The sequence below is a fragment of the Cherax quadricarinatus genome, chromosome 5, assembly GCF_038502225.1.
Source record: "Cherax quadricarinatus isolate ZL_2023a chromosome 5, ASM3850222v1, whole genome shotgun sequence".
Taxonomy (NCBI): domain Eukaryota; kingdom Metazoa; phylum Arthropoda; class Malacostraca; order Decapoda; family Parastacidae; genus Cherax; species Cherax quadricarinatus.
In genome coordinates this window covers 12827598-12841665 of record NC_091296.1, presented here as the reverse complement: position 1 = coordinate 12841665, position 14068 = coordinate 12827598, and the positions used below count along the sequence as shown (strand labels likewise).

Here is a 14068-nt window from a genome sequence, read left to right as displayed (position 1 = left end):
GGGATGGGAGGAGGGGAGAGCATTATCTTCTTACTGTTTAGAAGGGGAATCCCCTTCCATTAGGACTTGAGGTAGCAAGTCCTTTTCCGGGGTTACTTCCCTTCTTCTTTTAATGCCACTAGGACCAGCTTGAGAGTCACTGGACCTCTGTCGCACAACAAATCTGTCCATAGAGCTCTGTACCTCCCGTTCCTTTACGATTTGTCTAAAATGGGCCACAACATTGTCATTGAAATAGTCACCAGCACGGCTTGCAACAGCTGTGTCAGGGTGATTTTCATCCATAAAGGTTTGCAGTTCAACCCACTGTGCACACATTTCCTTAATCTTTGAAGTAGGCACAATGGATTCCACAACTGGCATAGGCTTCTCAGGGTTAGCCCCAAACCCTTCAAAATCTTTCTTAATTTCCATACTAATTCTCACCCTTTTTACCACAGGGTTGGCACTAGAAGCTTTCTTGGGGCCCATGGTCACTTATTTTCCAGAAACACCACCGAAAACACTGTAATAATACGAAATATTCCGAGTGTATGCTTGGATGTTAGCGCGGAGGCTGCCTGGTAAACAATGGCACGGGCGGCACATGTGAGGCTGGGTGAGGGCGCACATTGGACGCGTCTCGGACGAAAATCGGTGAGCGGGTTTTTAATCGGTATGCGCGGCAAAAATTTTGCGATTAAAGTAAGCGGTATGCGAAATAATCGCTATGTGATGCCATCGTTATGCGGGGGTCCACTGTACACCAAAATTCTAGCGCCTTCAAATCTAGTGGAAGAAAGCTGGCAGCCTACATATTAAAGAATGGGTCTGTGTGGTCAGTGTGCACAGTATAAAAAAATCCTACAGCACACAGTGCATAATGAGGAAACTCCAAAGTTTTTGGTTTAAAACAGACTTGCAGTGTATTTTCGTATGGTATTTATGGTTGTATTCTTGTTTTCTTGGTCTCGCTTGATAGAATGGAAGATATGTTACAGAAATAGAGACGATTTTGATTGGTTTCACAATGAAAAGTACGTACCTTGAAATTGAGCTCTAACTAGCAGAAATGTTCCATTTTTGCTAATGTTCAAGAGTTAACAAATCATGCCATGCATCCAATACATGTCACAAGTGCGCTGATACTGTATTTATACCATTTTTACAATAATGCAGTAGTCTGTATAACAGTAAATCATTATTTTTTGAGAGAATAAAAATTCAAAATGGAAAGCAAGAGTAATATAAGGGGCCTGGAGATATGACTAATGAACAGAGAAAATGTTATTTTAGTGTTAGGAATGTGTCATTTATTCTGGACCCTATTTGGAAACTGGCATCTTTTGAAATTTGTGTGAAATTGGCTCAATTGCCAATTTCTGACCACTTTATTGGGTAGTTGAAATCAGGAAATAGGAAGCTTCTCGTACTCAATTGATAGAACAAATGGAGTTCTAGTGAAACAGCTATGATTTTAGTCAACTGAAACACTGGAATTGGCCAAAAAAATAGAGCTCAAATTGGGTGAAATCGCCGATCAGTAAATATCGCCAAGACTTCAATAGCACAAATCCACAAGTTTTCAATCAAATTTCATACTTTTGGTGTCATTCCCACTGGGGAAAAGATTCTCCCTCATTTCATAATTTTTTTTTAAATTTTCGACTGAGTGGGAGTTCAGGATCGAGACTCACTCCTCAAAGGGTTAAAAATAGGAGAGAAGAGTTATTAAATGGAGAGTTAGAGGTATCGGGAAGACGGAAGGAATATTTTGAGGAACTGTTAACCTTTTGACTGTCGCAACCCCCAATCCTGAGGTGTCTCCTGGTGTTGCAAAATTAAAAAAAAAAATTATTTCTTATGAAATGATAGAGAATCTTTTCCAGATTGTTATGACACCAAAAAAACGAAATTTGATGAACTGACAGAATTATGCTCTCGCAAAGTTAGCGACCTCTGCGCTGTTTACAAATCGGCTATTTTGCCCACTTTGAGCCCTATTTTCGGCTAATTCCATTGTTCCAGTCACCCAAACTCATAGCTATTTCTTTAGAACTCCATTTTTTCTATCGATTGAGTACAAGAAACTGCCCATTTACCAATTTCAACTACCTAATAATGTGGTAAGAAATTTGCAATTTGGCCAATTTCACAAAAACTAAAAAATATGACAATTTCAAAGTAAGGTCCAGAATGAACAATGCAGACATTCCTGGCTCTAAAATAACATTTTCTTTGTTCATCAGTCATGTCTCCAGGCCCCTCTGATATTACTCTTGCTTTCTATTTTGAATTTTTATTCAAACAAAAAATAGAAGACTTACTATTATGCAGACTACTACAATACTGTAATAATTGTATAAATAACATCAACCCATTCATGACTGCATATTTGAATGGCTAGTTGGACATTTATTGGACAATGGCATCATTTGTTTACTTTTGAACATTGGCAAAAATCAAACATTTCCCCTACTTTGAGCTCCATTTCCAGGTTCTTTTTATAGTAAAATCAATCAAAATCACCTCTATTTCTATAATATGTTTTCCATTCTATCAAATGAAACCAAGAAAACGAGAATACAACCATAAATACTATACGAAAATAGACCACAATGTCTGCATTTTAATTAAAAAAAAAAAAAAAAACATGGTCGGAGCTTTTTTTTTTCCATTATGCACTGCGTGCTCCAGGATTTTTATGTGGTGCACACTGACCACACAGACCCATTCTCTCACATGTGGGCCTACCAGCTTTCTCCTCCTTGATTTGAAGCTGCTAGAATTTATGAGTATATACATGTCAAACACGGTACCTCGTAAGACGTATATATACGGCGGCGACAGTCAAAGGGTTAAATGTGGACAGAGCAATAATGGTTAAAAGTGCCAAGTCACAATTTAAAAAAAACTTCTGAAATGGTAGAGTAATGACACCAAAAATGTGAATTTATGGAAATTTACAGAATTACACAGGAGCACAAGTTGGCAGTATGATCAGTTTACACATTGGCAATTTTGTTCAGTCCTATCTTCAGCCAATTCCACTCCTCAATTTGATCAAATTCCTTAATACTTTGCACCTTTCCTTTCCCTTCTATCAACTGAATGAAAGAAAGGGCCTACTCGACTACCCAAGCTACGTAATAAATTGCTGATAAATCAGCAATTCGGCAAATTTTACAGAAAATTCAACAAATTCCAATTTTAAAAGACTTCAAAATAAACACAAGACATTCCAGCCACTAAAGCAACTTATCCTCTGTTCATTAACCACTTCCCCAGGCCTCTCCTATACAACACTTGCCCTCAATTTTGGATACATCACACAAAAATCAAAGATTTACCCTATTTCTCAGATTAATAGAATACAATATAACTAAGAATGAATAATGAAGGATGAGGTTAAGGGTGGATGTGTGAACATTTTTTTCAGCGCTCTCGAAAAATTCGAAAATTTATGAAAATGAGTTATTCATATAGAAAAATAGCTTAACTCTTTGGCAACACAATGGTACAAGAATCAATGTTCTACAACGTTTCTACAAGAAATTATAGTCATTTATATCAGGTATGGTGGCGGCGATGTAGGTAGCGCGTCTGTTCTCAACCTATGTATTTTTTGGAATTTTTTCCTTGTTTTTTATCGCTTTTTCTTTGCATTATTCTTTCTAATATAATAATTGATTATTTGGCATCATATAAGAGTAGTTGGAGCTTATCAATAGACGTCTAGCCTATCGGGAAGCACCTAGGTACACTCGGCAGTGATCCCTCTCCAGAGAGTGCCAGGTGAAATCACTTCATTATTACGCTTATATCAGCTTATATATTAACTATACGGCTTATTTATCTATCAGAATTGATCTAATATGATATAATAATCACTGTAAATAACAAACAAACATGTTATATACTCTAGACTGAATAAAATAGGCCATAATATAGCGAGAGTCCACCAGCAATATTTCGATATAAAAAAGTTACTCCTCATCTCCATGTTGTATTGTTTGGTCTGTGAGTGAGAGAAAACGATGTTTTGAAGAGGATAACTGCACTAGAACATCAGTTTACTAAGAAATACACCGAAACAAACACGATTTTCGCGAAAAAAGAAAATTTTTTTTTTGACGGTAGGCCTACCGGCGTTCTAGGCCTATATCTCGGAAGTAACTTATTCACTTATTTCGCGGACCTCAACCATTATTAATGATTGTATTGAAATGATTTTCACAGACAATATAAAACAAAGTGTGTTTTAATTTTTAACGATGGATTTTTTGGAATATCTCAAATATTTTTGATTTTGTGGGGGGTAAAAGGCAGATATTTTGGTGAATGCCAAATATTCTGTCAAATGTATTTTTTTTTACCATGATAATAAGATATATTAGATGAAATGGCAACGTAAAAGATTCGTGCTAGTTGTATTCTAACAGTTGGGAATGTCGGAAGTGCCACTCGTAGTGCCAATTTGTCAGGGGATGCTGCCATATATCAAAATTATGTTAATATTTTTTTTCTATGTTGTTTGTTGGCCAATCATACTGAAACTGTCACATTAAACTATATATGCACCTCTAAAAGTACACCAAAAATAAAATAAATCGGTTGAAAACAAAAAAAAAAAAAAAAAAAAATCCCTCTCCCTCCTTAATCATAGAACTGATGAAGGGAAAAAGGCGAGTGGTGCGTTGAGGTATATGTGGAGTCAAAAAACGTTATCTATGGAGGCAAAGAAGGGAATGTATGAAAGTATAGTAGTACCAACACTCTTATATGAGTGTGTGAAGCTTGGGTTGTGAATGCAGCAGCGAGGAAGCGGTTGGAGGCAGTGGAGATGTCCTGTCTAAGGGCAATGTGTGGTGTAAATATTATGCAGAAAATTCAGAGTGTGGAAATTAGGATAAGGTGTGGAGTTAATAAAAGTATTAATCAGAGGGCTGAAGAGGGGTTGTTGAGGTGGTTTGGCCATTTAGAGAGAATGGATCAAAGTAGAAGGACATGGAGAGCATTTAAATCTGTAGAAGGAAGGAAGGCAGGGTAGGGGTCGTCCTCAAAAAGGTTGGAAGGAAGGGGTAAGGGAGGTTTTGTGGGCGAGGGGCTTGGACTTCCAGCAGGCGTGCACGAGCGTGTTCGATAGGAGTGAATGGAGACAAATGGTATTTGGGACCTGACGATCTGTTGGAGTGTGAGCACGGTAATATTTAGTGAAGGGATTCAGGGAAACCGGTTATTTTTATATAGCCGGACTTGAGTCCTGGAAATGGGAAGTACAATGCCTGCACTCTAAAGGAGGGGTTTCGGGATATTAGCAGTTTGGAGGGATATGTTGTGTATCTTTATACGTATATGCTGCTAAACTGTCATGTTCTGAGCACCTCTGCAAAAACAGTGATTATGTGAGTGTGGTGAAAGTGTTGAATTGATGATGAAAGTATTTTCTTTTTGGGGATTTTCTTCCTTTTTGGGTCACCCTGCCTCGGTGGGAGAAGACCGACTTCTTAAAAAAAAAAAATAAAACTAAGAATATATATACAGACTTTTGGGTTTTCTTCCATTTTTCTTACTAGTTCTTGTTTATTTCCACTTATCTCCACGGGGAAGTGGAACAGAATTCTTCCTCCGTAAGCCATGAGCGTCATAAGAGGAGACTAAAATGCCAGGAGCAAGGGGCTAGTAACCACTTATGTATGTATTACTAAATGTAAAAGGAAAAGCTTTCATTTTTCCTTTTGGGCCACCCCGCCTGTGGGATATGGCCAATGCGTTGAAAGAAAGAACTAAGAGTGACTGGTCATGGTATAAGCCATCCTAATAACTGAAGTAGACCTAGCAAAAACTCAAAACAAACCTGAAAGAGCAAAGGGATCCTGCCCTTCAAGGGATTTTTTTTTTTTTTTGGGGGGGGGGGGGGGGCAATGTTCAGCCGTATTTCGAACTATTTCTAGTCCTAACACAGATCAAAATCATCCACATTCCACTAGCATACAAGTTGCATTAAAACCAAACAAGGTTGGATGTTTTTTTTTCCCTATCATGCACTGCATGGGGCAGGCTCTTGTACTATGCACTTTCCCCAGACCCATTCTCTCGTGTCTAGGCCAAAATTTACTGATCACAGAACATCTGAGGGTGCTGTGCTTAATATGTAGTCTATGTGAATGATGCTCCAATAACACAGATGAAAGGATTAAACTGGAATTTTGAATTTTGTGTAAAACTGACCAAATCAGACTTGTGTGAACTTTATAGGTTAGTTCTGGTAGCTGAATGGGCAGTTTATTGCTCTCAATAGAATGGAAGGAATACTACTGAAATAGGAATTGGGTCTGTGCACGATAGAATTTACTAACTAGGGTGAAAATGCTGATGTGTAAATTATGCCCAAAATGCCTGTGTAATTTCAAAAGGTTTGCATTTTTGGTGCTGTTACCTTCAGGTTTTTTTTTTTTTTTTTTTTTTTTTTTTTGAAAATTGCAATATAGATGGGACTTCACTTTAAAGGTCATGACAGTGAAAGGGTTAAAAGCTAGATCTGCTGAAATTATATTCAAGTCAAACATTTTCATTCTATGGAGTGATCCCTGCCATTTTGTATTCACTTTTTTCCCCATATCTGAACACAATGAACACTTCTATCAAACAATACTACCTATGAAGATACTTTATTCTCTTGTCTACTATGGAAATTCACTTAGTTACATACTTGAGCACACGAGATATGGCCTTTCAGGTTAATTTTTGCCCACTTCTTACTGTACATGTATATAATTCTTTGAGTAAATCTTTTTCAGATGTATTAAAATACCTTCTCATTGTATCAGTTTTATTCCTGCCTTATCCTATGCAACAAATTTTTTGTAATAATGTTGGCAGAATTACCGGCAATATGTAAAGTAAAAGGACACAAGTGCAACTAATGTGACATTTTATTGTGGCAAAGTTTCGCTCTCCAGGAGCTTTGTCAAGCCGATACAAACAGTATATGGATACAGAGGGTATATAAAGGCTCAGAGTGAGGTGCAATACTAGTGAGGTACCATTTTGATGTTCACTAGTAGTATAATAGTATAATAATAGTAGTATAATAGTATAATAATAGTAGTATAATAGTATAATAGTAGTATAATAGTATAATAGTAGTATAATAGTATAATAATAGTAGTATAATAGTATAATAGTATAATAATAGTAGTATAATAGTATAATAATAGTATAATAATAGTATAATAATAGTAGTATAATAGTATAATAATAATAGTATAATAATAATAGTATAATAGTATAATAGTAGTATAATAGTATAATAATAGTAGTATAATAGTATAATAGTAGTATAATAGTATAATAGAAGAAGTATAATAGTAGTAGTATAATAGTATAATAGTAGTATAATAGCAGTAGTATAATAGTAGTAGAATAGTATAACAGCAGTAGTAGAGAAAAAATGGATTTGTCAGTTAAAAATAGGAGAGGAGAGTTATTAAATGGAGAGTTAGAGGTATTGGGAAGATGGAGGGAATATTTCGAGGAATTGTTAAACGTTGATGAAGATAGGGAAGCTGTGATTTCGTGTATAGGGCAAGGAGGAATAACATCTTGTAGGTGTGAGGAAGAGCCAGTTGTGAGTGTGGGGGAAGTTCGTGAGGCAGTAGGTAAAATGAAAGGGGGTAAGGCAGCCGGGATTGATGGGATAAAGATAGAAATGTTAAAAACAGGTGGGGATGTAGTTTTGGAGTGGTTGGTGCAATTATTTAATAAATGTATGGAAGAAGGTAAGGTACCTAGGGATTGGCAGAGAGCATGCATAGTTCCTTTGTATAAAGGCAAAGGGGACAAAAGAGAGTGCAAAAATTATAGGGAAATAAGTCTGTTGAGTATACCTGGTAAAGTGTATGGTAGAGTTATTATTGAAAGAATTAAGAGTAAGACGGAGAATAGGATAGCAGATGAACAAGGAGGCTTTAGGAAAGGTAGGGGGTGTGTGGACCAGGTGTTTACAGTGAAACATACAAGTGAACAGTATTTAGATAAGGCTAAAGAGGTCTTTGTGGCATTTATGGATTTGGAAAAGGCGTATGACAGGGTGGATAGGGGGGCAATGTGGCAGATGTTGCAGGTGTATGGTGTAGGAGGTAGGTTACTGAAAGCAGTGAAGAGTTTTTACGAGGATAGTGAGGCTCAAGTTAGAGTATGTAGGAAAGAGGGAAATTATTTCCCAGTAAAAGTAGGCCTCAGACAAGGATGTGTGATGTCACCGTGGTTGTTTAATATATTTATAGATGGGGTTGTAAGAGAAGTAAATGCGAGGGTATTGGCAAGAGGCGTGGAGTTAAAAGATAAAAATCACACAAAGTGGGAGATGTCACAGTTGCTCTTTGCTGATGACACTGTGCTCTTGGGAGATTCTGAAGAGAAGTTGCAGAGATTGGTGGATGAATTTTGTAGGGTATGCAAAAGAAGAAAATTAAAAGTGAATACAGGAAAGAGTAAGGTTATGAGGATAACAAAAAGATTAGGTGATGAAAGATTGGATATCAGATTGGAGGGAGAGAGTATGGAGGAGGTGAATGTATTCAGATATTTGGGAGTGGACGTGTCAGTGGATGGGTCTATGAAAGATGAGGTAAATCATAGAATTGATGAGGGGAAAAGGGTGAGTGGTGCACTTAGGAGTCTGTGGAGACAAAGAACTTTGTCCTTGGAGGCAAAGAGGGGAATGTATGAGAGTACAGTTTTACCAACGCTCTTATATGGGTGTGAAGCATGGGTGATGAATGTTGCAGCGAGGAGAAGGCTGGAGGCAGTGGAGATGTCACATCTGAGGGCAATGTGTGGTGTGAATATAATGCAGAGAATTCGTAGTTTGGAAGTTAGGAGGTGGTGCGGGATTACCAAAACTGTTGTCCAGAGGGCTGAGGAAGGGTTGTTGAGGTGGTTCGGACATGTAGAGAGAATGGAGCGAGACAGAATGACTTCACAAGTGTATCAGTCTGTAGTGGAAGGAAGGCGGGGTAGGGGTCGGCCTAGGAAAGGTTGGAGAGATGGGGTAAAGGAGGTTTTGTGTGCGAGGGGCTTGGACTTCCAGCAGGCATGCGTGAGCGTGTTTGATAGGAGTGAATGGAGACAAATGGTTTTTAATACTTGACGTGCTGTTGGAGTGTGAGCAAAGTAACATTTATGAAGGGGTTCAGGGAAACCGGCAGGCCGGACTTGAGTCCTGAAGATGGGAAGTACAGTGCCTGCACTCTGAAGGAGGGGTGTTAATGTTGCAGTTTAAAAACTGTAGTGTAAAGCACCCTTCTGGCAAGACAGTGATGGAGTGAATGATGGTGAAAGTTTTTCTTTTTCGGGCCACCCTGCCTTGGTGGGAATCGGCCAGTGTGATAAAATAATAGTATAATAGTACAATAATAGTATAATAGTATAATAGCAGTAGTATAATAGTATAATAGAAGTATAATAGTATAATAATATAGTATAATAGTATAGTAGTAAATAATAGTATAGTAGTATAATAATAGTATAATAGTAGTATAATAGTAGTATAATAGTAGTATAGTATAATAGTAGTATAGTATAATAGTAGTATAGTATAATAGTATAGTAGTAGTATAATAGTAGTAGTATAATAGTAGTAGTATAATAGTAGTAGTATAATAGTAGTAGTATAATAGTAGTATAATAGTAGTAGTATAATAGTAGTATAATAATAGTAGTATAATAATAGTAGTATAATAATAGTAGTATAATAATAGTAGTATAATAATAGTAGTATAATAATAGTAGTATAATAATAGTAGTATAATAATAGTAGTATAATAATAGTAGTATAATAATAGTAGTATAATAGTAGTAGTATAATAGTATAATAGTAGTAGTATAATAGTAGTAGTATAATAGTAGTAGTATAATAGTAGTAGTATAATAGTAGTAGTATAATAGTAGTAGTATAATAGTAGTAGTATAATAGTAGTAGTATAATAGTAGTAGTAGAATATGTTAGAGCAATTAATTCGAACATGAGTAAAAGGATATAAAAGCTATTACATGGGTAACAAAAATAGGTAGGACAATTATATAGACTGGATGGAGAAGGTCTGTTTCAGTGTTCACTCTCTGTAATGTGCTTTGTGTAGTATAACAGGAGAGACTATGTGATGGCAGGGTTTACCGTTTTCAGAAGGATTCTCGCTAAGACTTCAGAGATGGTGAAGCTGCCGTTGTTTTGTTTAATTGTATTCGAAACAGCGATCAGTGCTGATTCGAGGCACTTGCGTCTGCAGAAATTAGTTTCTTTGATCACTAATTGGGCATCCCTGAATTTCATGAGATGATCGGTGGAATTTCGGTGTTGTACACAGGCGTTGTTCATGTTACCGTTCCTACATGCGTAAATGTGTTCACTGAGGCGGGTGCCGAGGTTTCTTGCAGTTTCACCTACATAAATCTTGTCACAGCCTCCACAGGGTATGGTGTAAACCCCTGCATTGACTGGCTCGTGGTGCTTTGATTTTGTCCTGGTTAGATCCTTTATTGAAGTGCTAGAAGCGATGGCGACTCTGGTGTTAGCTTGTGAAAGTATTTTTGAAACGTTCAGTGCAACCTGGCTGTTGGGAAGAATTATAACTTCGCTGGGAGTGGTGTTGGTGCGTGGAGAATTAATGTTCTGAAGAGCTCTTTTCTTGCAGTCTTTGATGAAAAAGGAAGGAAAATGTAACTCAGTGAAGATTTGGTGAATGTATGTACATTCCTCGTCAAGAAACTCAGGACTTCAAATTCGGTATGCTCTTAGGAAATACCCGATGGTGATGCCTCTCTTGGTCTTGGTATCTTGACTGGAATAGAAGTGCGAGAGATCATTTTTATTGGTAGGTTTGCGCCAAACATCTTTCCTGCCTTCTGGGGACCATCAGCCCCGCTCATCTTAAACACTCAGGAGACCTTCTCAACCGCATCCGCAACCTCTCCATCCGTAACAAGAAACTAAGCAGTTTGGACGTGACTTCCCTCTTCACAAAAGTACCTACCACAAAAGCCATCGAGGTTATACGACGTAAAGGCAATCAGGACCTTAATCTTCCTCTATCTCCCGGAGATTTAGTTGACTTGATTGAACTCTGTTAATTTCAACTGTTTTTCTTTCAATAACAAGCTCTACAAACAAACCTATGGCATGGGAATGGGGTCCCCCATCAGTGCTGTCCTAGCCAACTTATACATGGAACACCTAGAGTCCGAACACTTCGTAAACATCATCCCTTCAAGCGTCACTTGGTTACGTTACATGGACGACGTCCTCGTAATAACTCCCAAACGTTTTGATGTACGGAATCTTCAGGCAAGGCTCAACGCAGTTGAACCGGCGATCCAGTTTACACTAGAATAAGAGTCCAATGACAAGCTACCTTTCCTCGACGTCCTCATTCACAAAGTAGACAACCTAAGATTTCAAGTTTATCGCAAACCTACCAATAAAAATGATCTCACGCACTTCTATTCCAGTCAAGATACCAAGACCAAAAGAGGCATCATTATTGGGTTTTTCCTAAGAGCATACCGAATTTGTAGTCCTGAGTTTCTTGACGAGGAATGTACATACATTCACCAAACCTTCACTGAGTTACATTTTCCTTCCTTTTTCATCAAAGACTGCAAGAAAAGAGCTCTTCAGATCATTAATTCTCCATGCACCAACACCACTCCCAGCAAAGTTATAATTCTTCCCAACAGCCAGGTTGCACTGAACGTTTCAAAAATACTTTCACAAGCTAACACCAGAGTCGCCATCGCTTCTAGCACTTCAATAAAGGATCTAACCAGGACAAAATCAAAGCACCACGAACCAGTCAATGCAGGAGTTTACACCATACCCTGTGGAGGCTGGGACAAGATTTATGTAGGTGAAACAGCAAGAAACCTCGACACCCGCCTCAATGAACACATTTACGCATGTAGGAACGATAACATGAACAACGCCTGTGTACAACACCGAAATTCCACCCATCGTCTCATGAAATTCAGTGATGCCCAATTAGTGATCAAAGAAACTAATTTCCGCAGACGCAAGTGCCTCGAATCAGCACTGATCGCCGTTTCGAATACAATTAAACAAAACAACGGCAGCTTCACCATCTCTGAAGTCTTAGCGAGAATCCTCCTGAAAACAGTAAACCCTGCCATCACAGTCTCTCCTGTTATACTACATAAAGCACATTACAGAGTGTGAACACTGAAACAGGCCTTCTCCATCCAGTCTATATAATTGTCCAACCTATTTTTACGTTACCCAAGTAATAGCTTTTATATCCTTTCACTCATGTACGAATTAATTGCTCTAACATACTGTATTACTACAACTTTTGTCACTACTACTACTACCACCACCACCACTAGTGAACATCGAAATGGTACCTCACTAGTATTGCACCTCACTGAGCCTTTATATACCCTCTGTATCCATATAGTTTTTGTATCGGCTTGACAAAGCTCCTGGAGAGCGAAACGTTGCCACAATAAAATGTCACATTAGTTGCACTTGTGTCCTTTTACTTTACATAACAAATTTTTTCCTTTACCAAAAGACTATTCAGCTTATTTATCCAAATCACCTGCTTTATGCCTTTATAAAATTGAGGGAAAAGGTAACACTGACGTACATTTGGCAAGTACCAACATATCCTGTTCACCAGGTTCTACCTACTCTGCAACATGCTATTAAGAACTTCACAGACCAAATCATTTATATTGCAAGTATGAATTCACATGCCACTGCAAACTACCAACAAAGCAGTGCAGTGCTAAACAAGCAGTGCAGTGCTAAACAAGCAGTGCCACTCAACATTCAATGCCTTCCTCGGAAAATTTTTTTTAGAAGGTTGCAATCTGCACTGTGTACACAGTCATATTACTGGCTTTGCTAAACTAAACTACTTTATAATACAATTTCACTAACTTATAAACCAGCCCATTCCCCACTTTCAACTTGCAAATTAACTTTAGCAACTAGATATATTAAAGTTCTCAATTAAAAAAAATTACCTTTGGATAAAAAACAAAAAACAACAAACCTGTGTCCTGTAATTCCTGATCATTTCTAACTTTTCCTCGCCACCCTTGTTTTCTTCTTTCTGCTCAATAGAAGAGATTATTCGCCAAGAGGCTCGTCGTGCACCAATAACATTCTTGTATGCGACAGATAGAAGGTTTCGCTCCTCTACCGTTAGTTCAACATCCATTGAAGCTACCATTTTCATAGCCTCCACCATTTCTGTTGAAAGAATGTTGTGAAAATAATGGACAAATCATGATGGACAAACACTATCAAAATATTTCATTCAGGTTGGTGAGGATGGGGGGAGAAAGTATTAAAGCCATAGGTTCAGAGCACCTGGGGAAATGGGAGGCCATCAGATCTGATCCAAGGAAGGAGAGGTCCAATTCTTTGATCAAGAATCCCTCAATATTGTCAAGGAACTTTGAGGGAAGGGGGGGTGTCGACCCCCCCCCCCACGTTGTTTTTTTTTTTTTTTTTTTTTTTTTTTTTTTTAGCCACAAGAAATAGTCCAGTAATATTTTTAACAGCCATGTCTTACCAAGAGAGTATGATTAACAATTTGTAGATACAGCAGAATTAGGCTCACTGTTTCTATTGCATTCTCATTGTGCATGTTTGGCACTATTAGGATGCTAACTTTCCAAGTATTCCTAATAGGGAATACTAGAAAAAAAAATTTTTGCCAGTATACCAACAATTTTAGGCCAATACTTTTACCATCGAAATTAAACAATACACAATGATACCAGCATCAATGCTGCTAAAAATTAGCAATACTCACTGATACCACCAAAATTAGCTGATGGTATCAGTGCCAGTACAGGTTGGCCACCACTACTCTGGCATCATCGGGACCTGTAGGGTGCCAGATGACTGAGTGGTTAGGTTATAATACACTTAACCCAACAGCGATATTTGCACATCAGTGATTTCAGCCACTTTACATCCCATTTTTGGCCGATTCCATTGCTCCAGTCTACCAAACTCATGGCTATTTCACTAGTATTCTGTCAACTGAGTACAAGA

At 37.8% G+C, this 14068-nt stretch overlaps 1 protein-coding gene across 2 annotated transcripts in view; it reads right to left on the bottom strand.

Annotated features, from left to right (window-relative positions):
* Window positions 1–14068, bottom strand: part of 14-3-3epsilon (tyrosine 3-monooxygenase/tryptophan 5-monooxygenase activation protein epsilon) — a 67308-nt gene that overhangs the window by 28685 nt on the left and 24555 nt on the right. For both annotated transcript variants that reach the window (XM_070100179.1, XM_070100181.1), the window contains exon 2: window positions 13056–13255. In XM_070100179.1, the coding sequence (XP_069956280.1) occupies window positions 13056–13255 (200 nt within the window). The remainder of the gene's footprint in view (window positions 1–13055; window positions 13256–14068) is intronic.